At 39.4% G+C, this 27732-nt stretch overlaps 2 protein-coding genes across 2 annotated transcripts; both read right to left on the bottom strand.

Moving 5' to 3' along the window:
- Positions 1 to 292: 292 nt before the first annotated feature.
- Positions 293 to 18028, bottom strand: grm6b (glutamate receptor, metabotropic 6b). Its single transcript, XM_031279651.2, has 11 exons — positions 17619 to 18028; positions 15871 to 16463; positions 10577 to 10793; positions 8569 to 8704; positions 7890 to 8044; positions 7408 to 7548; positions 7085 to 7285; positions 6154 to 6293; positions 4776 to 5399; positions 4383 to 4694; positions 293 to 1065 (listed from the first exon to the last, which is right to left on the bottom strand). The coding sequence occupies exons 2-11, from the start codon at positions 16405 to 16407 to the stop codon at positions 838 to 840; spliced, it is 2691 nt and encodes an 896-aa protein (XP_031135511.1). The 5' UTR covers positions 16408 to 16463; positions 17619 to 18028; the 3' UTR covers positions 293 to 837.
- Positions 18029 to 18643: 615 nt separating this feature from the next.
- comtb (catechol-O-methyltransferase b) lies at positions 18644 to 27707 on the bottom strand. Its single transcript, XM_031279642.2, has 6 exons — positions 27542 to 27707; positions 26209 to 26380; positions 19562 to 19679; positions 19258 to 19451; positions 19041 to 19172; positions 18644 to 18956 (listed from the first exon to the last, which is right to left on the bottom strand). Coding segments are annotated over exons 1-6 (798 nt in total). The 5' UTR covers positions 27544 to 27707; the 3' UTR covers positions 18644 to 18776.
- Positions 27708 to 27732: the final 25 nt, after the last annotated feature.

The raw sequence follows: 27732 nt of genomic DNA, 5'->3' as shown, positions 1-27732 counted from the left end.
TTCATTTTATTGTTAAACCTCTGAGGGTAAACTTTAACACAGATTTTTATTTTTATTGTATAATGTCGAATTTTGCCAAAAAGTCATGAAAAAGTATTGGTTAAAATGCGTATGAACCCTGTGCTCTGTATTAGTGATTGGACATTGAAAGATTCTACCATGGGTCATTATAATAAAGTGGGTCATTATAACTGCCCAGGGGACTTTATCAGAAATAGTAACAGGACATGGTGGTGTATTCTAAAAGCTTGTTCCTTCCAGTGCAATCCGAAGAAAACATCACAACACCCCGTACAAACAATATTTCAAATTATTCATGTACACATAAAACACAATTCATGCAGTGCTTTTGGAGCCAGTAAACAACGCTTCATTGACCCCAAGGGATACCACATACTATACATGTACATATTCCTGTAGGGCAAAGGTCGGCATTTAAACTTAACTTCTTTTTTTCCTAAACAGCATTTCCCAGGGAAAGTTAAAACTAACAATAACCTCCTCGTCAAGTTGAGGTGTATATGTGGATGTTACAAAAGAAGAAAAAAAAAAAAAAAAAAAAAGCTGTCCATTTTAAGTGTGAGCATTTCTGTTTCCTTTTGTGTTTCTTCTAGTTTCAGAAGATCTGAGTTACCTAAATTAGTGTAAAAAGAAACAACATCCAGGAATGTCTTTGCTGGTCTTTCAATCCATAGTAAAGGGGAAGAAAAAACAATCCAGCTAAAGTAAAAAAAAAAGTAATTGCAGATATTTTTTTTTTTTTTTTTAAATCAGCTCGCAGCTCAGTGAGTGCTTGTGACATTAGAAGATGAAAACATGGACCCAGTTTTATTTGTTTCACTGTGATCTGTCCGGCACGATCTTGGACTCTCCGTTTGACTTCTGGGACAGATGCGTGGACACGGTGGCTGCCTGCACCACGGCTTTGAAGCTACGCTTTCTCTTCTGGACGTTCTGCTCCGGGTGGAAGATGATGACATAGACCTTGGGGATGTAGAGCATGCCCAGGGATACGGTGGCGCTCAGGCTCATGGACACCGTCAGGGTGGTGGTCTGGATGAACATCTGCAACAGAGCCACAGAAGGTCAGAATGATCCCTACTAAGGCTGATCGATTAATCCGTTTCAAATCGAAATCGCGATTTGAAAGAATGCGATTAGCAAGTTGTTAAGACCGCGATTAATCGAATGTGCAATATTTAGTTGAATGTTTGGTTTAACATTTTTTTATTCCTCTTTCTATAATAATATTTACTGTTTTTTCAAAGGTAATGCTGGGATAACGTTACATATCACTGATTGTTTACGGAAGTGAAGTGGATTTTTAATTTATTTTATATTACTTTATTTAACGTGATCGTAGAAGGTGCAATATGTAGATGCTGCTATTAAACTGAGGCATATAAGAAAAGTTTACAGGAAAGTACTGATATTTTTTATTATTAGAACTTTAGCTTTTGTGATAAATGTTGTGTTTGACTGTTTAATGTATCATGCTTATTAAAAGAAGAAAAAAAAAAACTTATTTCTGGCAATTCAGATCAATGTTCTCATCCTTGCATAAGAATATAGAGCCGTTTTGATGTGCTCTCATGTTATAATGCTCCATTAGCATTTTATCTGTTACACAGTGAATATTAAACTTTAGCTAAACTTTTTTTTTTTTTTTAACGCCAATCGAATCGTAATCGCAATATCTGGCAGAAAAAAATCACTCCGCCCTAATCCCTACACACACACACACACCTACGGTCACAGCTACTCAACAAATTATCAATTCATATCTGCTTGTTATCCGTCCGTCCGTCCGTGTGCATTTAATATTTGAGTATATCATCTTATAGGTTGTCACAATGCAGTCTTTACCATTTTCATCTCAAAGCACAGGAGGCTGTGTTTCCCCCTGATAAATGATGTATAACCTGGTATATGTAGTCAGGAAATGAGGCTCTATTTATGGGTTGACCATGTCTACTCCTCGCTGCTCTACCTCTTATTGCAAATCCAACAGTAATAATGAGAAGTGGCTTCTCCTGAGATCTGCCTCCAATAAATTATGAACTAATTCAAGCAAAATGTACAAGTCATGAATAAATCAAGCCATATGTTCCATAAATAAGCAATATTTGTGCCATAAATAAGTCATTCATTCTACTGTCGTCAGCAGAAGCAAACATCCTGGTATCTCACAAGCTGATGTCCATACAGGATAGTTTCTTTTATCATCTCCGCCGTGCTTTTCATCACTTTCTCTTAGTGACCTCTCCATTTGTAAAAGGAGCTGTGGTGATTGTATTCATGTGTTTGGCCCGAGGCGATCAGAGAGACTGGCTCAGGAACAGTTAACGGATGTTCCATATGTAAATACAGACATCAAGCAGGTAAATCATCTCCTACACATGGTTTGTCTTACAAAGGATGGGAGGAGAACAGACACTATTTCCATAAGCCAGACAAAAGTTAGTGTCTATATTTAGCTGTTTTTCTAAGTGGTGATTAATTGAATCAGATGGCTGAATTGGTCTACAAGGGGTCGCTACCGTCCCTCAGCTCATCTGACCTCCTTTCTTTCCCTCCCGTCCTTTTCTTAATTCACTTCATTTCCATACGGAGGAGGTGAAAAGACTTTGAAAGCACCTCGGGCTTTAATTCTTTCAGCCTGACTGATTCATAATACCGCTCTCTATTAGTCAAAGCATATCTCTATTTTTCCAAAAGCCTCATACTTTGTGACGGCAGAAATAGCCCACAGCCTAAATTAAACTCTGAGTACAGTGGAGGAAGGATGTCCTGTAAGTACAGCAGGAAGCAAATAGGATATGACAGGCAACAAACTCAGATTTTACTTTGAACATCTGTGGGATTCATTTACTCTCTTACTATTAGTGTGTGTTAGTGTGTATTGCCTAAAAATAATATTTTTGGATTTGCCTGATTATTTAAAATAGGATCCACAGAAAAGAGCCTCAGAGAAAATTGAATTTCCCCAAGAGGGATTAATAAAGTACTTCTTTTTCTTAAGTGACTGTGACAAAATGAATGTACTGATATTCATTTGACCATTAATTGTGTAACAAAATGAGGGACTAAACTTTACAAAAGAATCTATTAACTGATCAATTAATAGATTAAACCATAAAGAAAATAATGATTATATTATATCATTATTATATTATATATCATCATTATAATTGCACAAATGAATGATAGTTCAATTGTACCACCTTTAAAGTTGTTTATGCAGACACGTGGTAACACTGCCAAAACATTCAGGTGATGAGAGCTATTGTTTTATTCAACAGCAGAAAAGCACTTTTTAAAACTGCTGCAAAATATTTCCTGTTTGCAGCCCCTTAAAGTTGCTGTAGGTAGGATTGGGAAGATCCAGGACTTAGCCAAAAAATTTGAACATCGACAGCTTCTCAGTCCTTCCCCCCCTTTCTGCTAAAGCCCAAAACAGTCTCCTAAGCCCCTCCCCCCACAAGGGAGAATGAATGCGTGTGCATGAGCAGTGATTGACATGCAGTTAGACACCCCGACCCTGATTGGTGCATCTGAACAGGGAGTGGTAGATTTTTGCAAATCTCACTACAGGCTGTGGGTAGAGCCAGAGGAGCCAGATCTTTTCTTTAAATTACCAGCTTCATGTAGTTCTACTGGAACATAGGGTCAGTTTCAGCAAAAGTTAGTTTTATAAGTCTTACCTACTGCACCTTTAAAATGTGAATATTTGCTGCTTTTCTTGATCTTATGTGATAGTAGACAGAATATCTTTGTATTTTTAACTGCTGGTGGGATAAAGCGAATCATTTGAAAACACCATATTACGCTTTGAGAAATTGCGAATGGCTTTTTCATTATCCTCTGACATTTTATAAATACATCGATAAATTCGGAAAATAATCTGTAAATTAGTTTTTATTATATGTAATTTTTTAATGAATTTATAAAGGTAGCAATATCACTATAAGAATACAACATTACAATAAACATCCTGCGTTCATGATTTTATTGCAAAATGTACAAAATATACTTAAGTATCCAACATAAAAGTATTATTGTTGTATAACAACATTGTATGTTATTAACACATGATATATTATATGTTATATTATGGGATAGTACTGATACAATAATGTGTAAGCAGCATTTAATAGTTGAATGGGCTGAGGTGGAGCTAACTACTTTATATACTGTTGGGTAGCTCAGTCTGTAAATACATCATATTTTAGAAGTTGATCATGTTTTGTATTTCATCTAAGTAACTAGTAATTTCCTTGTGAATTGTAGTGGAGTAGAAGTATAAAGCAGTATTAAAAACTAAAGTACTCAAGTAAAGTACAAGCGGTTGGTAATGCCTATAAAAATGTTAGATTTCCCACCTTCTCTGTAGACTGCGCTGTGCCAAAGAAGATAGGTACAAAGGCCAGCCAGATGATGCAGGTCGTGTACATGGTGAAGCCGATGGGTTTGGCCTCGTTGAAGGTCTCAGGAACTCCTCTGCTCTTGATAGCGTACACAGTGCAGGTGATCATCAGTACAATACTGTAGCTCAGACACAAGATGAGGGACAGGTCGGACATGTCACACTTAAGGACTCCGCGGGCAAACTCTGGGTTTGGGGGCTTCTGCTCCTCGTAGTCGATGATGGTGTGAGGGGGCATCACACCAAACCAGATGAACACTCCGAGTAACTGCAGAGAAAGGAGCGTTAGTCAAGACTGCTACAAAGAATATAGGTGATGTGTCTGTCAAAGAAGCATCAACATGCATACCTGCACTGAGATGAGTATAAAGGTGATAATAAGCTGAGAAGTGGGACTGATGAATTTCGGGGGCGTGACTGACTTCTTCCCCTGCTCGAAGATGCGGTAGATGCGGTTGGTCTTGGTGAGCATGGCAGAGTAGCTGATGCTCATGCCGAGCCCCAGCAGCAGCCTGCGGAAGGCGCACACGGCCACACTGGGCTCGGCTATCATGAGGAAGGTGATGAGGTAGATGAGGAAGATGCCCGTCAGCAACACGTAACTGAGCTCTCTGCCGGAGGCCCGAACAATGGGCGTGTCGTTGAAGCGGATGAAGGTGACGATGACTCCGGTGGTGGCCAGGATGCCCAGGATGGCCAGGAAGACGGGGATGATGGCCCAGGGAGAGCTCCACTCCAGCTTGACGATGGGCGTGATCCGGCAGCCTGTGCGGTTCTTTAAGGGCCTCATGTCGAAGGGGCACATGTCGCAGGAGAACTCATCCAGCAGGTACTGGTAGCCATCGCAGAGCTCGCAGTGCCAGCAGCAGGGAACACCCTTCACCATCTTTTTCCTCTCTCCAGACTCACAGGGGAAACTGCATACCGACTCAGGGATATTACGATCACCACCTGACCACTGCATCTCCTCCGGCTAGGGTAGATGTACAAACAAACAAACATCTACTACTTGAAATATGCTGCTGCCATTAAACTAGACAGACACTGTCGGGTTAAGCCCAATTTTAGCCACAAATATGTCGTCCCCGACTAATTTTAGAATTGGGCTGAATTTTAGCACATTGGTTGTCATTTCATGTGCAGTTTGAGTAGGATCAAGAGTCACAACGCCTGATATATTGATATAATGATCAGGCTTCCGGATGATGAATTGGATATCTGATCAGAAATTGGCAACTGTCAAAAGATCCGTTATCAACCGTTTTCTGGTGTAGTGTTGTACATGTTGTGGCAGGAAATGTGGTCTTGAGACTGCTTTGATATAAAACTGCACTAGAACTGAACTGCATCTCCATATTTGTTTTAATTCTTCTTACTTTCCATTTATAATTGCACAAAGTATGGCTGACTTTCTCTGTTTTAGTCATTGAATTCCAAATTTCAAACAAGACAAGGAATTGTCAGTGGATTTAACCAACCACAATCAACCACAATCTAAGAGAAGAAGGGAAATGACACGTTGATGAATTATTTATAAATAGTTTGACATTTTAGGAAAATGTGCTTTCTTGCTGAGAGTTAGCTGAGGAGATTAGTACCATTGTCATGTCTGTATGCTAACTTACATGATTAGCATAGACATGAGAGTAGTATCAATCTTCTCAAAATGTCAAACTTTTAGTAGAAGTTGAAGTAGTACCTCAAATGGAACAAAACCAAATATTTACATTGAGACGAAGGTGGTTGGTCCACTGGCCGATAACCTTGTAGCCGGGGTTGCTGACATTAGACAGTTGGTACTGGAAAATGTCGTAACGACCAGGAGCGTCTCCATTCTCATTGAACATCACTCCAGTTCCTGCGCTGCCTGTTTAATGGAGACAGTTTTAATGACTTGTGCACTATCAAAAAAAAAAAGAGAAGTGAGTCAAAAGGGGAGGAAGAATTCAAGCTCTCTAGCTGTAAATATGCACCCCTATCTTTAGTGGCGGAGAAAACACCTACACGATGTTGAATACAGCTTCTGTTGATTTTCTTCAGTCTTGTGCAATCATGTGAAAGCTGAGTGCAGGATGCTCTTTAGTAAAGGCTCTCCTCCACATGTACAGTCTTTCAGTGCACTCTGCTCTGTTGCCCTAATGTGATTGAATGTTCCTCTCAGGTCCCTGCAGGCGTTCCATCAAAATCTTTCATACAAACCAAGGTCATCCAGCAAGATGAGAGCAGTAAATAGGATGCTTTCATAGAACACTTTTTTTTTGTTTATTTTCCAAACTGTGACTTTTTTATGAAAGACGTGGATGAAAAGCGGGAGCGTTGTGTATAGGGAAGAGTGAGGAGGCAGCCCTAGGGAGGTAGGGACGTGCTTTAAAGAAATGTGCTGTGTTCTGTAGCCAGGTACATTAGCAGAAACATCTCAAGGCTTCCGACTTCAGGCTGACCTCCCTTCTAATGTTTTCGTTTTTAAATGTGCTTCTTTTAAAATCTCTGCAGTGTCAGGTAGCAGCAGTGGAAAAGCAACATTTTTGCCAGCATCAATCTCAAATGTCACTTAGGGTTTCTTGTCCAGTTTGATGAAGGAAATTCAACTTTCTTGAATCCAAATCATCACACATGAGAAAGGAGGAAAAAAAAACAGATTGAAAGTCAAAAGCTCACCATTGAAGTTGACAGAGTGAATGTATTGGAGCAGCATCTGTCCTTCCACAGGGTCCATCTTCTCGCAGACACCCATGGAGCCAGGACACAGGTCCATGTGCATGCTGTGTAAGGCGTGGGCCATGGCGTACACAGCATCAATCACAAACTGCACTTTGCCCTCCTGTTCGTACTGAGAGTGTTGACTGATTCTTTCCTCACCTGACAGATGACAAAAGCGTTAAAAATGAAGAGTCAACACTGCTCACAAACACAGAACTAAGATCAATTTAAAATTTAATTTTCAAGGATTTCCCATGTACATTAAACTGTAGCATTCTTACCTGTACATTTTCTTCTACCAAGTTCATACTTTATGCCAGGGCGTGTTAGTTTGCACTTGAAGTCGTCCTCCCAGAATTCTGCAAACCAGATGTTTCTTCTGTTGTTTTCTAGAGATCTTGAAGTGAAGTACTGGTCGAACCCTGAATCATTTCACAAACCAGACTCCATTTAATGTTTCATGAAAATGTCATGCATGCTTTGAAACCACTGCACTCTGATTGTTATCAGTATACCAATAATCCTATTGTGCTGAAATCAGCAAATAAATACAATTCTTTTCACAATGGTTGTGACTCATTTTATTTAATGACATTGTGAAAATATTACTAGCAGATTATCAAAACATCAATAATTTCCTTTATTTGTTGAATTAGTATTAGACTTATCTATTGTCAAATGTTGCAGGCTAGTGTAGATATTCCTATTTCATCCTTTGTTTAGAGTTAGATGTAATATTTTTGATTTAATAAATTTGCCCTACCATCAATAGATGCTCTTTTGGGCAGGATGGTGACTGCGCCCTCAGCCACATCCTCCTGGTCTTGAATGGGGGAGTTTTTGGCTCCCCAACTGTCGGAGCCAACAAACAGAAAGTGGCCTGTCAGGTTGGCCTTTTTCGCACTCTGCAACACCCGTCTGAAAGAGAACAGATCATACTTCATCACACACTTTCCACTTTAATTCTCTGCTGGGGACCAAGTGTGAATATCAAACCGAATTCTTGACAATTAAATATAAAACACTTATCATCTGGCTGATTTCCTTTCTCTAATATGACGGGCAGTAGGGTTGTGCAATTCATTGAAATTTTAATCATGATTACGATTTTGGGTCCTAATAATCACAAAAACAGAGTAATCGAGAAAAACTATTATTTTGCACATTACGTTTTGAAGATTAACTCTTATGGTGTTCTGAATGGAGAAAAAAAAATTAAAATGGGAAAAGTATTAATGTAAATTTCACAGTTTTAAGTGTTTTCACTGTTGATTTGTTTAACTGTGTCTATGTTTTTTAAGTTCAATAATTGCAACATATTTCCAAAAGACAATGAGTAACTTTATTAAATAATCGTGATTTCAATATTGACCAAAATAATCGTGATTATGATTTTATTTCCATAATTGAGCAGGCCTAACATGCAGCAGAGCTTGACTCACTTGATGTCATCCTCATTTGCAAAGATGATGACCCCACGAGCATTAGAGGTCTCCATCAGCCTCTTGATGATCTTCTCAAACTCCCCTGGTCTGGGCTCTCTGGGAATCTTTATGGACTGTGCAATACACAGCCCACCTGTGTCAGAGATATTGGAAATGCATTGGCTTTGCTGTACATCCCAGTTTTCTCCCCTCACTGCACAGTTAAATAAGTATATAATACTTATGAGTAATACCATAACTGAAACATTAAAAAGTGAATTATAGATTACTAAAATGACTATATAGAAGGCTATATAGAATATAGTGACATTACTTATTCATGTTTCCTTTCTCATCAGTCTAATTAGCCAATGTTAGCATGCTAATACGCTAAACTAAGATAGTTGACATGGTAAACATTATATCTGCTTAGTATCAGCCTTGTCATTGTGAGCATGTTGGCTTGCTGCGGTTAGCATTTAGCACCACTTTGCCTCAGTACAACCTCTCAGAGCTAACATAGATGTAGACTATTAGTTTCTAGATGAATAGCTTCAGACCTAAGCTTAATCATTCTGTAAACCAGGCATAGTAAATTATTACATTGAGTAATACCAATAAATACTACAATACTAAGAGTCTACAGCCACACTAGCAGCTTTGAGACTTGGTAACGTCAGCATGCTATGCTAACGATGACAATGCTAACATGCTGATGTTTAGCAGGTAGGCTATCATGTTGACCATGTTCACCGACTTAGTTTAGCCTGTTAGCTTGCTAACATTTAGTGCTATTTAGCACCGTCTGGATCAACGGAAGTGCATTTCCAAGATAAAGCCTGACATCTGGCGTGTGGCTCACGTACAGGATGTCCGCTCTCTGTCTGTGTATTCGTTCTCAAAATCCCTTCGCTATGGGAAATGGCAACAGCTTTCGAGCTAGCAAGCCACATGCTGAAAACGGCAAGTTTTGAAAAAAAATTGGTCGTGCAACAAGACGGGCCTGATTGGTTCTTTTGGGGGATTGTTAATATTTACAAAGAATGTCTTTACGGCATTTACTATCTAACTGGGATATTTTGACCGATTGGCAGGATTGCTATCCGAAGTACACATTGCGATACACTGGTGAGAGCAAATTACGTTTAACCACGTCCTGCTAATTTAAATAGCTCACGTTACTGTATTTGATTAACTGTTTTGTGTGAGCAACTTCATTTCATATTATACGTGGCGTTTTCTTATGCGGGGTGCAAATGTTCCACCAAAACAAGTTCCTTCCCAAGATTATTGGGACGGTCGCTGCGCCAGGAACTTAGCGCCGCTCAAGTTGATTGTGATGGTTCAAAGAAATGCAAACAACCCAGAGCATTTTTTTTCTCCTTTCCAATAATGTATGTGTGGTGCAGCCAGCCCTTATTCCATAGCGCTGTGGAGATAATTAGCACTAAACACAAATTATAGATGGAGCTGATGGGAATGTCAGTTTTTCTAACCCTAACCCTAACCCCAGGAATTATAATAATATAAAATGGAAATTGAATGTTTACCTTGTGATGGTGTTAAATGAAAAGTCAGGAGTTGACCAAAGTTATTAGCTACAATTCATTCTGAGGGTACCAAATTTCATGGCCGTTCATTGAATAATAATAATAATAATAATAATAATAATAGAGGCGTACTCAAAACCACAAATGTAAACTTCATAGTGGCACTAGGGGAAAGGTCAGGGGATTAGGATCCTCTGGGGGCCACAACCACGGTTGCTGTCACCTGTCCAGCATTGTCAATTATTGATACGCAGTGTGTGTAAGATACTAACTGAATACTGAAACCTGAACCCTAGTAACATCATTGAGCTTTTAAACCCATATGAGGTAGTGACTTCTGTTTGCCCTGTTAGTTCTTGTGTATTAAAGGATTTGTGTTTCCTATTTTAGTCTTTTAATGAGTGAGAACAACACGTCTTGTTAAATGAGTAATTGTCCCAGCAGGGAATTCACATTCATACAGCCAAACACAAAACCTGCTTCTCTGGATATCTGGAGGAAGGCGTCTACACCGCTCTCTCCATAGTTGCCCTCGGAGGCCAGCGTGGAGACGTAGTTCCAGCCCATGGCTTTGACTATGTCCACCATGGCCTGGGCCTGGTAGGAGTCAGGAGGCACCACACGGGAGAAGAACTCGTAGCGGCTCTTGTCACTCAGCTCCGGGGCAGTGGAGGCATAACTGATCTGGGGGATCTGAGACACAAGGATGGGTCAGTGATGACGAAAGAGTCAAGTCAAGGGGAAAACATGAGCAGCACAATTAGGCCAATATTGTATACCAAAGATTAAAAAAAGGACTAGAAGAGGCAGTGAACCATATCAGAGGATGATGCACCACTGACTCACAGACACAACCTTAAAACTAAATGGACGCCTTCCACGTTAATACTAACAAGTAGTAGATGAAAATCCCAAAATTGGACTATCATAGAGAGCGATTATCTCCTGAACAGCCTGTGTTCTCAGTAATTCTCAGAACTGATGCAACTTCACTGTGCGATCTGCCTAGAGCTGGTCTGTGATAAGGATGTGGACAACGTGAAATACAGATGGTAGGAACCACAGCTGTAAAAGCATTTGTTTGGGAGGAAAAAAGGATGAGAAGATTAATTTACTGGTGTGCTACTTCTTTAATGACACAGTTTATGTCGACAGCCTCAACCCTGACCCTGCTAATGCTGGTCTCCCAGCGTGGCTTAACGCTGGGCCCTCTGGAGCGGACGAGCAGAGAAAGGTAGACACAAGGGGGTAGTGAAGGGAGAAGGAGAGAGGAGAGAGATAACCATTTCACAGATTATCTGGAAGGATTATAGGGGTTTTAGTCAAATTACGTTAAGCACAGAGGGAGAGACAGAGATCAAGAGACTAGAAAAAGGTTAGCATTTCTCAGCTGTAAGCCATACAATATATTTAATTCTGATGGCCACATGCAGCTTCAATTTGTTGCTGTGTGTTAACCCTGTCAAGCTCAACTTTACTGGTCGCCCTCCATTTTACTGACCACATCCTCAACCAGGTGTGAACTTTCTCCAAAAAAACATTATTCTGTCATTGTGTTTAACAAGTTCTTTAAGTGACATGTGACATCAGTGTCCAAACAAGACTGTGTCAGCAAGGAGGTTCAATTGTTTGTATTTGTAATGAACAAGACAAAATGTAATCCTCTCCAAAATAATCCCATAGAAGCATCTGCACCAATTCACTTTCTTTAATCAATGAGCTGTATCAGTAACATAAGTATCCACTCCTCACTATCAGTAAATGATTGAAACTGTCCAAGATATTCCAGAACCAAGCCAAGAAAATCTGATTGTGGTTTAGCCCTGACTTACAGTAAGTCTCTGGTTAAACTTCACTAACTTAGCCTGAAAACACTTCTGTTTCTTGCAGGCACAAGATAAAGATGCTATGACAAGCATGAATTTATTTGTGATCGTCAAGAGTATTGGATGATACTTAATACATTGCAACATTATAAATAGGCCTACAACTAATAATTATTGTATAATGTTAAAACCCAAAGATATTCAATTTATGGCAGCAAATCCTCAAATTTAAAATGCTGTAATAGTAATCAGTTAATAATCTGTTGATTGACTAAACATTTCAGCCTTAACTGGTAATTTCTTAAAGGTTTTGTAAGAAAATGCCTCGTTATTTAACAAGCTAAATTTTTTTTGGAGTAAAATTCAAATATAATAATAATATAATATAATATGATACACACCATCAATTATACATTATATTATATAAAATGCCCTACTCCTACAATGCAGTTTTCACTTATTGCAAAAAAGATATAGGCAACATAATACAGCATGTGTGGTAGCTTCTGCTCTGGCTAAGAGCAGATGTCAACGTATAGTGAACATCAGTCTATCCGCGGCGCGGAGAGCAGCACATATGGACAGTAGGAGGAAACATACCATCATCCAGGCTACAAGTTGCTGTTATCCTAGAACCAATGTCATCCCCCTGCCCTGATGCTCTATTTTCAGCCCAGGGTCCTGAGCTGCTGAGAGGGGCTTAGTAGAGGGTGGGATCTATAATTCTGTAGTTAACATCTGCCCTGTATACAGGCTACCCTTTCTTGGCTCTCAAATCAACAATCCTCCTTACTATAAAGACTGTAGTACCAGTGGCTGGGTTAGCTCAGTTGGTAGAGCAGGTGCACATATATAGAGGTTTACTCCTCAACGCTGCGGGTTCGACTCTGACCTGTGGCCCTTTGCTGCATGTCATTCCCCCTCTCTCTCCCTTTTTGTGTCTTCATCTGTCCTGAGGAAATAAAAGCCTAAAATGCCCCCAAAAAAAACCAAATCTTTAAAAAAATAAAATAAAATGAATGCTGTACCAATTCTGCTTTGATTTTTTTAATGAAAAACAAATTTGGCCAATTTGACCCAGACTAGTGTTGATTTTTAGACATTTCTAGATTCCTGGCAGACAAGGTCAGTAAGTCAATGAGAACATGACATAATGTGGGATTTACACATACTCAATGTCCTATCGCTATAAGCAGTGTAATCACTTGTCAAAGGTCAATTATCTGTAAAAGAAGGGAAAAAAACTACAATGACCACATAACACAGATTAGCCTGTGGAGGCCACCTATAATGGATTCAAAATCCTATGAAGCAGTGACTCAGTCAAATTATTCATTCCATTAATTTCAAATGACTAATGACAAATGTGTGCTGAATGTGTCTATACAGCAGCAATGAGGCCATATGTATAATAGTATCAATCAAAATATCCAATGAGATGATTTTATTAAATGTGAGGAGTACTCTTAATTAGGTTCATAAAATCCATAAGCGAAATGCAATTAAACCTCCGTCACCATGTTCATGCTGCAGAATGAAGACTAAACTTAACTAGAAAATGCATTTCCTGCAGAAAATGCGTGTGATTGCTGAATAGCTAAATTGCTAAAGCTAAACTGGATTAATAGCTTCAATCTGTAAGAAGTTGAAGTAGTGAGAATAGTTGGAAAAGTGGGAATTGTTTTAATTGGCATGAATTTCATTGACAAGTTGAATAACACCACTGATGTAAAAATGACACATGAACCCTAACCCTAACCCTAACCATAACCATAACCATAACTTGTCATGACAAAAACTGAATGACACTAAAAAAAGTGTTATGTCATAATCGTTTATGACTTGTTTATAAACGTTTATGACACGTTCATGACAGTGTCATGTCACTCTTAAGTAGATACCTTCAACTAAAGTGTAACCTAATATATCTTTAAAAGTTGAATAATAGCCATATTGTATGAAAGTTGTAGGTGTTACAACAGTGGCACAGCAGTAGCAAGTGAGCGACATGTTACTGTCTGTAGTTGCAATTTGACTGTCTGGCGAAAATGCTGCGTTCTAATCTTACTAATCAGTGGCCATGTTTGTAAACACAGAGGAGATCGCTTTGATCTCTGATGTTTGTAATCAGCTAACAACCTATCACCTGTGTCAAACTGCTGCTATTAAGGGACACTGTGACCTGTGAAAGAAAGGTTCAGACAGCCTAAACTATAGGTGGCATCTTCAGCACGATATAAAATGTATGTGGAAAAATAAAAAAATGTGAGCATTTCAGCGTTTCAAAAAAGTGGTTCGCTGTGCCTTTGCGTGGAAATGTCAAGGATGTTTAACATGGGCAGCGAATGGAGAAAGATTTGGAACTGTTGTCATTTGGAAGCTCACCAAGCAAAATGTATAAGTCCTATTGGCTGAAAGTAGTATACAAGCATACCTACGTTTTGATATATGTATGTTGTATGACAAGGAAAAATTGTGGGTGTTAGATCAAGTTATAGAGAAGGGACTAAGATGATTTTTTTAAAGGCTCCGTGTTCTAGCGATGACATCACCCACTGTAAGTCACGCAATACACACTCATTATAAACTTCCTGAAAGGAACACTAAACTTAAACTTAGTTTTCTCAAAAACTGTTAAATATATCAAACTGCTGAGATAGAGCCTAATAGCTGATTTTTTTGTAAATGGTTTCAAGTTGTATTGGTGTCTGTAGGTGAGAGTATGAAGTAGGAGATAGATTTTGAAGTAGAAGAGGATTTGAAGCCTGCTCTCATTGACTTTAATTACAAAAATAAATAATTAAAAAGCTTAATATTTCAAAAAGTATAAATAGCAGAACAAATGTTGAAGAAGTTCCATCATGTGCTTAAAGAGCTGAACATTTTGATATTTGAATGTTGTTTTTGTAGCTAAACGTGTGCAGAAGTTAGAGGTCACCAAAGAAAGTTGAAGAATGGGATAACAATACTGTGAATGCTGCTGAATCAGCATTCACACAACGATGGTCCATTCATCATCTAAGAGTGGATAAAATGATTAAATGAATAAGACTGTCGTGTGCTCCTGCACATTTTAACTAGATCAGCAGTGAGCTAATTTAACAGTATGAGCATGAGCCATACGTCTATATCAGTCTGTATTTGTATGTTCAGACGCATGATATATCAGTCTGTATTTGTATGTTCAGACGCATGATATATCAGTCTGTATTTGTATGTTCAGACGCATGATAAGTACTCTTTCTGAGCACAGCTGGTCACTGATATCACTAAACAATGTTCAAAACTAAACATCGAAAATATAAGTAATGTATTCCAGATAGTTGCACACTTTTTGGCACAGTATCTCTATAGTTTGAAGGTCATTGACTAACTGTTTTGGCTTGTGACGCCTTAAATTGATGCAATGCCACTTGTGACTCCTAATCACTTATTTCATTTGAAAGGTTTTTGAGAAGTGAAAGTATCCAAAACATATATACTTTTCTTTTTTTTGATTTATGGCAGATGTATGGTATTCCTGGCAGACACAGAATAGAGAGACAGGAAGCACAGGGCTGTAATCAAACTGGTAATTGTTCAGTTATGTGGTACATGTCTTAACCATGCAACCAACAGGATGCCCCAAGTATCTAGCATTTCAAATATAAAAATAACAGAAAATATAAGGTCTTTTTTAAAGCATAACTTCTCATTAATAACCTTAATTATCTTTGGGCCCCTCAGATTTATCTGGGGCCAATTGGGGGATCCTAACCCCCAAGTTGGGAGCCACTGCTTTAACTCACATGCTTCTATTTTCTCCTTTGTGAATAGATTAAAAACCCAGTAAGGGATAATGACTTTCACCTGGATTCACCACATCAGCTTACTTACTGAAAGAGGAACTGTCCCAAATATTTAGCCCTTTCAGTGTTTAATGAAGAGAGATGGTGAAAACTCACCGAAAACAATCTGAGCACATTGGCCACCATGATGGACACTGAGCTGCCAGACGCCCCAATCACCCCGACCACCCTCTCTGGTTTGGGGATGATGGGAGGCTCTCCATTTGAGCAGCGCACATCTGAGGTGTCCTTCTGGATGAGGGCCTGGACAAAGGTGAGCGACTGCTCTAGGGCGTAGGTGTCTCTGGAGCAGGTGTCCAAGATCCGGGCCCCCAGAGTGATGTTAGGCAGAAGGTCCGGATCGCTGTTTATCTGGTCCAAGGCGTAAAGCATGGCCTCCAATCGATGGATCCCCTTTTCTCTCTTGATCTCCCCACAGGGCACACCAGCAGGCCCCCGAGAGTGCACCGGGAACAGCCCGCCCAAGGTGATGTCGCCCTCAATTTTGATGGACTGGGGCTGGGTGCCCTGCTGGGCCCAAGAGCCCGGGCTGGTACCCACCAGGAGCACCCACATCAGCTGAAGCCATGTTTGGTATGTGAAAGGTGAACTTAGCCAGCAGCACCGATGGGATGAGCGGGCCTCTGATGTCATTATGATGACCAGCAGAGGTACTGACAGGACCAGGCCACTCCCTCTACCTTTGACACCTGAGGGCAGTCAGAGAGGTCTGATTAGCATCCCATCATAATGATCAATATGAAGACAACGGCTGCAAACTGTCAAACTACTATTGCTGTTCATCTACCTGGTTCTTTGTGTTTATATGTTTGGTCTGTCACATCAGTGAAGCTATGTGACTGTGTTAAATATTTAAATACAACGTGCATTTTTAATGGTTACAACCTAAAATGAAACATTTCTGATTCACATTGTCTTGTAATTTTGTATGACAGGTTTTGGTATTGTAGGAGACTTAAGATCTTGAATACAATTTGAAAGTTTTTATAGTTTTTCAGTTTTGTGTTTTTCGAACATTGCATGTTAATGCTAAAATGATCCATATCAGATAACAAAATGTATAAATGCAGAGAGCCCACTAGAATATTGGTAAAAAAAAATAAGATTATGCTGCAATCTGTTTTGGCGCATTAGATCCAAACTAAGAAAACGTATATAAAAAGCTATATATGTATACACCATTTAAAAAAATCTGCAGCTGAGGAGAATACTTTACACGGCATGCAGGATAACACAGAGTAAATATTGGAAGCTTTTATCACAGAGAACTGAGAGCTGATGATGGAAAGCACTATAAATTCTGCAAAACAGAACACATCAACTGAACTGTCGCAGAATTTCATGCTCCAAAAGTTGGAGCAGTTTAATTTTATCTGCCTAAAGATCATTGACCAAACCCACAGTGAACAACTGGGCTAAACATCCACCAGACTGTAAAAGTAAATCATTAAGAGTGTAAATATATTTAATGTTTCCAGGCAGAATTTGGACACTAGAAAATATTTATTATGGAGTAACTTAATTTTGTTAAAATTCTAGTATTAAATCCAAATTTCTAATATAAATTAAATCAAAATAACAGTTTCAATGCTCTTTCAAATTGCATTACATACTTATATTCATATTTAAACTCATATTTATGATGTCAAATCTTTCTTTTTTTCTGCAGTGTGCTTGTCAAGTTGAATTCATAGAAATTAGGTAAGTGGAAAGATTCTCAAAATAAGAGCATAATGTAAATGTGTATAAATCACACAGCGGTTGCAGACAATTTTTTTCTTTTGAAAATACCACTAAGGTAACCTGCAAGTAGAGACATTTCTTCATGTAAAGGAACTTCTTACCCGCCCATTCTTCATTGACCAGTCTTGATTTTATCCATCACATGTGCTATTCCAAACAGGCCTTCATCCATGGTCCGAAATGTGATTATTTATCTAGAGGCAAGGCTTTGCTCTCCTCACCAAAAGTAAATCCTCTATCATCTCAGACAGCCGCTCTGCACTCTCAAAAATAACCACACCACTAAAAACAATGGTGTAAAAAAGAAGCAGTTGTGATTTATAAAGACTATATGAACACACTGACTTTTGAGGCGTCAGGGTATAGTATCATTGCAGAATTACAGGAAAGTGGAGGAAAAGAAAACATTACAGCGGTGAGATTCTACAAATCACTGCCAAATCCCTTAAAAGCTCTCTCTCTCTCGTTCTTTTTCCTCTGTGTGCATCTCTGTCCAGGCACTCCTCTCTCTCTCTCCCTCTCTCCCTCTCCCTCTCCCTCTCTCTCTCTCTCTCTCTCTCTCTCTCTCTCTCTCTCTCTCTCTCTCTCTCTCTCTCTCTCTGTTGAACTCTCCTAGCTCGTTCTCTCGGTGCACTAATGGCCACAGATTGGGATTATCATACATGCGTCTATGAAGAAAGCACTAGGTGGACTAGCCCACTTCCCCTTTTTTTTTTCATACAGCTGAACCAAATGCAGACACCCCCCCAGCATGATGGAACTCACTTTGAGATTAGATGAGCAGCAATTTGATTCATACTCACACACACACACACACACACACACACACACACACACACACACACACACTCTCTCTTCACACACCTGTCAACACTGACACAATATCAGAGTAGAGAATAGGTTTCTACACCACAGAATGCAGCTAGATTAGATTTATTATTGATTTGAGTTGATGCTCTGGGAAAAGCAGCCCCCGGATCAGTTTGCAGCTCTTCATCTGTCAATTAGATGCTTGGACATAGTATCACTACTGCCGCCTACTGTACCAATATAGACATAGTGCATCAAGTACGCCTATTGACACTTCCATCATGTGGTGTTACAAAAATAAGGCACACAACGCAAATTCCTTCACAGGTTACTTTTAATTTCAAGTTAATATACTCAATGATATATTAAAAAAATTCTGATTTTAGGTCTGTTCAATGAACCCAAGACAACAGAGGTCAAAGGGTTTACTACCTGTGTTTTGTTAAAAACTACCCTAAGAAGACAGACTTCTCCAAGCCATCCTCCACTTTGGTGTACTCCAGGTGAGATTTGAAGTACTGACTCTTGTATCGTGGGCTGCTCCGGACAAATTCCAGGTAGTCAGGAGCTCCGGGGCAGATGACGTTGTCTGCCAGCAGGACGCTGCCCTTCCTGAGGAGGCTACACTCCTGACGAAAAAGCAAAGAAACATCATGCATCATGGCAGAAAAATCAAGAGTTGGATCGCTATAAAATGACCATAGCAAACTTGCCTCCATCAGTTTTGTGTCAGGAAGGTAACTATTCTTCCAGTGATCCAGGAAAACCAAATCAAATGTTTTCACTCCAAACTGCTCCTTCATTTTGGGGATCCAGTCACCAGATGCTCCTTCAACTAACTGGACCTAGAAAGAAGAAACACCGTCTTCTGACCTGTACACACTATGTAAATGATTGTTCTTCAGTTTGTGTGGAGACACCTGGCTTTACCTTGTCCTCTAATCCTGCCCAAGCAATGACTTGACGAGCAATTGCAGCAAAGTCTGGGTTAAATTCAAGAGTGATGAGCTTGGCGTGGGGTGGAAGCAGACTGGCAATCCGCACCGTGGAGTAGCCACAGTAGGTTCCCAGCTCCAACACAGTGGCTGGGTTTACCTCTGACACTACTGAGTCAAGAATACACCCTGTGGCAAAACAAAAAAACAACAACATAGATGATATTAAGACAGAGCTGAGTCACCTAAGGTAATGATTTTACACATGAAACACATACAAAATAGTGAGAATTCATTACCTTTCTCATCCCCCACATTCATAGCCCACTCCTTGTTTCTGCAGAAATGATCGATAGCTTTGACTACGCTGCGAGGGTCCCCTCTAGTGGCGTTTTTCTGTACTGCATCCAGGATTCGCTAAAGGGAGAACAAAAAAAAGTAAAATTATTTTGTATGTTTTATGTCTTTTAGTGTCACAAACAACCCATCAATAATGATTCACTCATTACATAAAAGAACTTGGGTTGCCAGGTTGTGAGCACACATTTAAGCAACAGACCCCATTTGATGATGCCTATCCTCTTGTTTTTCAAATTCTTTTAAGGGATTTTCCCAATAAGATTCAACAGGACATCATTAAGGAGCAACAGCCCATTGGTACCCTTTGCAACTCTGCTCAATGTTATTATTATGGATCCCCTTTTTATTATTATTATGGACTCACATAAAGCATATTTGTAAAAAGATACAGTAGCACCTTTACTTTCTCTGTAGGCTTAGATAATTTGGAAACAGCTGGCAGAATATTTCTCTGTTTTTTAATGCAGTGATTTAGAGTGTTATGTTGTACTGCAGCACTGCCTGGCTCAGCAGCCTATCTGCTAAACTTAAAACTAAAGTATATAGTCAACTCAAAGTTTGTGCTAAGTTTATTGGTCAACCTGTCAAACGTTCCTTTCAAACAATCCACAAAAAGAAAATGCTCAGGCTTGCTAATACCATCTCTTCTGACTTCATGCATGTTTTAAACTCTGAATACCAACTTTTGCCTTCTAACAGGCGATTTAGAGTCCCTTCGTTTAGATACAACGGGCTTAAGAACTCTTTCATACATCAGTTTATCCTGTTGCTAAACCAAAATCAGTGTGTTGCCAATTAAGATCTGGATCCGAGGACATCATGAAACATGTTTCTTTGTCGTGACTGTTGATGTGTTTTCATCTTTATACTATATGTGTAATTGTTGTCTAACTCTGTGTGTATTATTTTTTTTTTTTTTGCATTATTCTTTTCCTTTTCTTTTTAACAGAGCTGCTCGGGAGCTCGATGGTGTTTTAAGCCCCCAACGTCTCCTTCCAGGCAGCGCTGCGACCGTGGACTTCAAGGCACCTAACCCTAACCATAACCATTGCCAATCCTAGTGCCTTCTAGGCAGCGCTGCCTGGAAGGAGACGTTGGGGGCTTAAAACACCGATAAACTGCTCGGGAACGCAAAATTAATTTCAGTGTAAACCGACAATAAAGTTGTATCGTACCGTATTATCTGCCCATCATCTTTTTTTTATTTAATTTCGTTAATAGCGTTGAAAAGCATTACATTCATTTTTACATGCTTCATAGATTACTTCTTTTCTTGTCCATAAATGTGCAGAAGTCTTTCTGAATGAATCTGTGGCACTGTTTCTTTCAATATGGAATCAAGCAAGCATCAACAAAATATAGGAAGCCTAATGAGAAAACATGTCTTTGTTATAGTTAATTAAATTAGAAAAAAGGCTGTTGCAAGTCAGCTTTGTAGATTGTGTAAACCTGAGTAGAGGTCTAATCAATCAGTAAAAACATGAGCAGTGCCTTTAACAACAGTATGCCCCATAATTGAGTGTTTTAAAAGTGCTTTACACATTTACCCAGGGATTCCAACCAGCAACTTTCCAGTTCTCAACTCTGACCTGCGAGCTACATCGTGCCTTACATTAAGAAATCCAAAAACAGAAAACCATTTCATCAAACTGTATGGTACAGACATTCAAATGTTTGCTTCTGGAGGTCGCCTGCAAGCAACCCTGCTAACAAATGTAAGTATAAAATGTAAAGTTAAAGATGCAGTAGGTAAGACTTATAAAACTAACTTTCTGTCATATTTGCTGAAACTGACCCTATGTTCCAGTAGAACTACATGAAGCAGGTAATTAAAAAAAAAATCTGGCTCCTCTGGCACCACCTACAGCCTGTAGTGTGATTTGCAAAAATCCACAGCTCCCTGTTCAGATGCACCAATCAGGGCCAGGGGGGGTGTCTAACTGCGTGCCAATCACTGCTCATGCACGCATTCATTCTCCCTTGTGGGGGGAGGGGCTTAGGAGACAGAAGTTGTCGATGTTCAAATTCTTTGGCTAAGTCCTGGATCTTCACAATCCTACCTACAGCACCTTTAAGGTTTATACGTTTTCTGCTGTAATTATCTGTTCATTTACTAAGCCACATTGGGAACATGTGATCAAAAGACCTGGCCTAAAGCTTTTTGTTTTGATTTTGCTTTCAATAGGGACAGATGAAGAAGCATCAGCCCTTATTAATTAGCACAAAGGAGCTCTTCTCAGTATGGAGGAAATATTTATTCATAATTCAAATTGAAAGTCCAAAGAGAAATTGAAAGTCCAAAGAGAAAACGAAGCGAGATCAAATTAAAAATATTATTATTTTTTTAAATTTTCCATTGATCAAATTAAAAATATTATTATTTTTTTTTTTTAATTTTCCATTTGGCTTTTCCATTTGGATTTAATATTTGGCTTTTGAATTTAAATTTAACATTGGCTTTTCCATTTGGATTTAATATTTGGCTTTTGAATTTCAATTTAACATTGGCTTTTAATTTGGATTTAATATTTGGCTTTTCGATTTCAATTTAGCATTGGATTTTCATTTGGATTTAATATTTGGCTTTTGAATTTACATTTAACATTGGCTTTTCATTTGGACTTGACACATGTCAATGTAAATGAGGAGGCGTGGCCCAAAGGCTGGTGGGAGGGTCTGAAACGAAAGGGGTGCAGAGGCACCTTATGAACAGCAGGGGGAGCTGACTGCTGGGGAGCACACTGTTGAGGAGCATCTGTCTGCAGCTTGGCCACCAGGCTGGCTTATCCTCTTATTTCACATGATAGAAACTGATGATGTAGGCTAAACACAAACCACATTTCATGCAACAACAGTGAAGTTTTCATGTAGTTACTATAATTGGGCCCGTGTTAGTGAGGACTAGATTAGGACTGTATTTAAAGCTGATTCTGGTTTCCAACTTCGCCCCAGGTGTGTCTGTTTAAAACACTGATGTTTTATTTAATTAAGCAACAGTACAAACATGGGTGTGGGTAGCTCTAGTTTGTGTGTTGTCAGATCTCGAGGACACACACACACACACACACACACACACACACACACACACACACACACACACACACACACACACACACAATCTCAACCAGGTAGTCATCGTCCGAACTGCGACCTCTCCTTTTTCTTTCTCTCACTTTTTTCTCCGGGTGGTGCGCGCAGTGTGAGGTGCGTGTCCGCGCTATTCTCCGACATGTACTCACAACAATCACTCCTGATTGACGGCCTTTTGTACAGCCCGTGTACTTTTTCGTTCATTTGATTTCCGATTTTGAAAGGATATCCAAATTTGAAAAATGGGTAATTTTAAACCTTGTTAATATTGATGACAATGTGTTCAAACGGAAAACGTGTGTGAAATAGCAGATGGAAATTATAAAAAAGCAATCGATTCCATAATCTAGATTGGGAGTTTGCCATAGCAGCAGCAGCAGCAAACAACTGGAAACTTCTTACAATTTTTGCCTGCTATTTCACCACTAAATTCACTATTGAGACTTTTTTATGCGAGCAATTAACTGTGTAGAGTTTGAATATGGGCAGTTTTACAAAAATGTGCAGTTTGGCCAACTGCACATTTTCTCCGATGTTGTCAGAAGCTTCAGTCTGACGGGACAGCCAGCTGGTGGCGGCCGGGATCGCCTCCCTGCCGGCCGGCCAGTGATGCTCACAGACACCGCTGTCAGCTGGAAGTCTCTCAATAGAATCATGGACAAGTTTATTTCCTGAAATATGGCTCGTTTTCCGTTTGAACACATTGTCATCAATATTAACAAGGTTTAAAATGATCCATTTTTCAAATTTGGATATCCTTTCAAAATCGGAAATCAAATGAACGAAAAAGTACACGGGCTGTACAAAAGGCCGTCAATCAGGAGTGATTGTTGTGAGTACATGTCGGAGAATAGCGCGGACACGCACCTCACACTGCGCGCACCACCCGGAGAAAAAAGTGAGAGAAAGAAAAAGGAGAGGTCGCAGTTCGGACGATGACTACCCGGTTGAGATTGTGTGTGTGTGTGTGTGTGTGTGTGTGTGTGTGTGTGTGTGTGTGTGTGTGTGTGTGTGTGTGTGTGTGTGTGTGTGTGTGTGTGTGTGTCCTCGAGATCTGACAACACACAAACACACGTAGCAGAGCTACCCACACCCATGTTTGTACTGTTGCTTAATTAAATAAAACATCAGTGTTTTAAACAGACACACCTGGGGCGAAGTTGGAAACCAGAATCAGCTTTAAATACAGTCCTAATCTAGTCCTCACTAACACGGGCCCAATTATAGTAACTACATGAAAACTTCACTGTTGTTGCATGAAATGTGGTTTGTGTTTAGCCTACATCATCGGTTTCTATCATGTGAAATAAGAGGATAAGCCAGCCTGGTGGCCAAGCTGCAGACAGATGCTCCTCAACAGTGAGCTCCCCAGCAGTCAGCTCCCCCTGCTGTTCATAAGGTGCCTCTGCACCCCTTTCGTTTCAGACCCTCCCACCAGCCTTTGGGCCACGCCTCCTCATTTACATTGACATGTGTCAAGTCCAAATGAAAAGCCAATGTTAAATGTAAATTCAAAAGCCAAATATTAAATCCAAATGAAAATCCAATGCTAAATTGAAATCCAAAAGCCAAATATTAAATCCAAATTAAAAGCCAATGTTAAATTGAAATTCAAAAGCCAAATATTAAATCCAAATGGAAAAGCCAAATGGAAAATTAAAAAAATAAATAATAATATTTTTAATTTGATCTCGCTTCGTTTTCTCTTTGGACTTTCAATTTGAATTATGAATAAATATTTCCTCCATATTCTCAGGAAACAATAAACAAGTGTGGAATTACACATTTCTACGCATGCATCTTGTTTATTGCCTGTGTCTGATGGGTCTGATGGAACTATGAAATGCTTTATTGTTAGGTAGTTTATATTTATAACTTTATAAACTATATTTCTAATCTGGCTCTCCTTTCCTTAGTGTCTACTTTATGTATGTATATACTATGTATTTTGTTATACTATGTGTATAAGACAAAGTATATTTATTGTGTTGTAACGTTAACATCTATAAACAGATGTAAAATGCTAAATTTAACTGCAGGTTTTTGATGAGCTACTTCAGCAGCTAGAGTTAATGATAATTGGATGAAAGGATTTTAGCTTGTCATAGCAGGAGAAGCACTTAATAACATTAACAATGGCTCTGTTACAGTAAAGTGTCCCAGTGAACCAGCATGTACAGTAGTAGAGAAGTGGAACACCTAAATACAATGCAGCTATAATGGTATTAGTCACACCAGTGAAAGATCTATTGTTTCAGGTTAAATTTATTCCTGAGTTGCACCTGACTTGTTTTCTTAAAAGCTTAGTGAACCTGGATTTTTTTTTTTAAAAGGTCTGATTGGGATTTTTTCACTTCAACAATGTCCTCAATATACAACAACATGGCCGTGATTTCAAAAAAAGCCAAATTAAGTTTTCACAAAATGTATGTATCTAGAAAAAAAAAACATCATTAATTTTAGTCATACTAGGGCCGTGGCTCTATGGATGGCAATGTCGGTCTGCCAGTCAGTTCACCACTATTGGATGAATTGCCATGACATTTTGTAAATTAATGGTCAACAGAGAACAAAGTCCACCGACTCTGGAGATCCGGCTGAACATCAGCATGTTAGCATTGTCATCTTGAGCGTCGCTGAAGTACTCATAAGGATTACTGCAGCAGTGCATTGTTCATCTATTTTGAGGTGTGTATAAAACCCCACTTTATACTCCAATCCGTTCTCTCAGTTAAATTATTTGGTAACACTTTACTTGAAGGTATCTACATAAGAGTGATATGACAGTGTCATGAACACATGACACTGTCATGACACAGTCATGACACATGAACCCTACCTCTAACTCTAACCCTAACCCTAACCATAACTTGTCCTGACAAAAACCGAATGACACTTACTAAAAGAAGCGTTACGTCATAAACGTTTATGACTTGTTGATAATGTTTATGACACGTTCATGACAGTGTCATGTCACTCTTATGTAGATACCTTCAAGTAAAGTGTAACTAATTATTTTAGTGTTGCCCTCTGACATTGAAGTCATTTGAACTTTAGACAGGTTCCAGATGCACAGACTTGAAAACTGAGAACATCTGCCAAGACGTTAAGTGTATTTGGATTATGCAGTGAAGAGAGCTGCTACCTATTTGTTAACCAAAGCAAACACTAAAGTACTTGCCAAACTTCACCACTCATTTCTAACTGTTCTAACTGGTTCACTGGACAAACTCCTAAGGGCATTTTTACTACTTTCAGGACTGTGTGTGTGTGTGTGTGTGTGTGTGTGTGTGTGTGTGTGTGTGTGTGTGTGTGTGTGTGTGTGTGTGTGTGTGTGTGTGTGTGTGTGTGTGTGTGTCTCCACTCCTTTTTTTTCTTCTTTTTTTTTCAGCCTAAATTTCATCATTACCAAATACCTCAGACTCCTCCACTTCAATCAGGTCATTAATGTGTTGCTACTCTTGTAAGAGCTGAATACTGTATATTGAAGGCACACCTGAGGACGTGTGGACTGGGTCAGAGTGTCCAGCATCCGCTCCACAATGACATCATGCCAGATCAGCGCCAATCCTCCATGATACTGCACAGCAGCAGGAATCACCCATCTGTACAGAGCATACAAAAGAGCTGCTCCACCGGTACAACTGTAAAGAACAGTCAGCCACATCCTGCAACCAAAGACAGAAAGCATAAACATCACTTTTGCATGGACATATGATGTATATGCTGCATTATGAAAGGAGGCTGTTATAAATGAACCACAGATACACAGTGCAAGAACAACACATCTGCATGAGATAAATGAAAGCTCTGATATATCTCCTCACTCTACCTGTCCCTTTGTGCAGGGCTAATGAGATGGGTGTTTACTATGCAGTATACTGTTACTGCTCCTGTTTTCATTATCAGCTGCTGCTGCTGCTGCCAGGTCCAAGCTGCACACCCACACGCATCTCAATGTGGTGATGTAGGATATTATTTAATATCAACTGCAATAAGCATAGGTAAACACACAGTCCGTTGTGTACAGCTTTTCTACTGCTCACAGAACAAATTAGTGCAGCTATCTCAAGCATGGATGAATTGGGTAGAACAGAGGAAAAAGGAGGCGAAAAACACAGCCAGAATCCTAAACAAGGACTCCTTCTGTGGGCAAGCAGTAAAAAGCATGGTTGAAAACGACATTACTTTGCACTAAATATGCAACTGTGAAAGACCAGTGGTGGTTGAGGTAATTCCTTTTGATTTGGAGTTTGAGTTGCATGGCAACTGGCTGAGGGTTAAGATCTGTGTCACAAAAGGCAGAGCACTGGGACTTTAACATTTACTTTGGCTTCCTTCTAACATAGACAAAACCAGTTGGTAAGCAGAAGCAGAAGCCTGGAAGGGCTTGATAAACACACACTTTAATCTTTTATCATTGTGTAAAGAGACATTTGCACATTACCAAGTTACATGCTGTGCATAGTATCTAACAAATTCAATCTCTATGCAAATAACATCAGAAAATAATAACAGGAAGGTAAACAAGAATATAAAGGTTATTAACAAAATGTGTTCATTAAATAAAGATATATTGTATTATGTATTGTGGAAATGGCATGACTGAGAAGTATCACCAGCAATGTCAGTTTGACTAATCTAATCTTTCCAATGAAACAATTTCACAATACTTAGAGTGCACTCGTCAGTCCATAACAGGAACTAAAACCAGATTGAGCAAAGGTCTCCCTTGAGCAATACAGCAACAAACACTTACAGGGCATAAAAAACAACTCATGCATTCTAAAAGGGTTTCTCATGAAAATCCAACAGAAAATTAAACTTACATGTGTGGGCAGGCGGCACTCCCTGTTAACTTCTCACCTCCTCTCGCTGCTGGAGGAAAATCTGTGAGTTTTCTAGCAGGCGGAACTATGCCTGCATTTATATGAGACTAACTCCTCCCTCCTGTTCCTTCCATCCCCCTCTCGGAGCTTAGCTGAATGTGAGCATGCAATGCAAGGAATGCACAACAGAC

Source organism: Sander lucioperca, chromosome 6, assembly GCF_008315115.2.
Source record: "Sander lucioperca isolate FBNREF2018 chromosome 6, SLUC_FBN_1.2, whole genome shotgun sequence".
Classification (NCBI taxonomy): Eukaryota; Metazoa; Chordata; class Actinopteri; order Perciformes; family Percidae; genus Sander; species Sander lucioperca.
The sequence above is the reverse complement of the archived record's forward strand: the minus strand, read 5'-3'. Positions and strand labels throughout refer to the sequence as shown.

Coding starts and splice junctions, on each gene's coding strand:
- grm6b (XM_031279651.2), bottom strand. CDS start 16,407: ATGACATCAGAGGCCCGCTCATCCCATCGGTGCTGCTGGCTAAGTTCA. Junction 10,794..15,870: donor ATGTGCTCAGATTGTTTTCG/GTGAGTTTTCAC, acceptor CTTGTGTCTCAG/ATCCCCCAGATCAGTTATGC. Junction 4,695..4,775: donor TTATACTCATCTCAGTGCAG/GTATGCATGTTG, acceptor CTTTCTCTGCAG/TTACTCGGAGTGTTCATCTG.
- comtb (XM_031279642.2), bottom strand. Junction 19,680..26,208: donor CCCAGTCCACACGTCCTCAG/GTGTGCCTTCAA, acceptor TTCTCCCTTTAG/CGAATCCTGGATGCAGTACA. Junction 19,452..19,561: donor GAATGTGGGGGATGAGAAAG/GTAATGAATTCT, acceptor GTTTTGCCACAG/GGTGTATTCTTGACTCAGTA.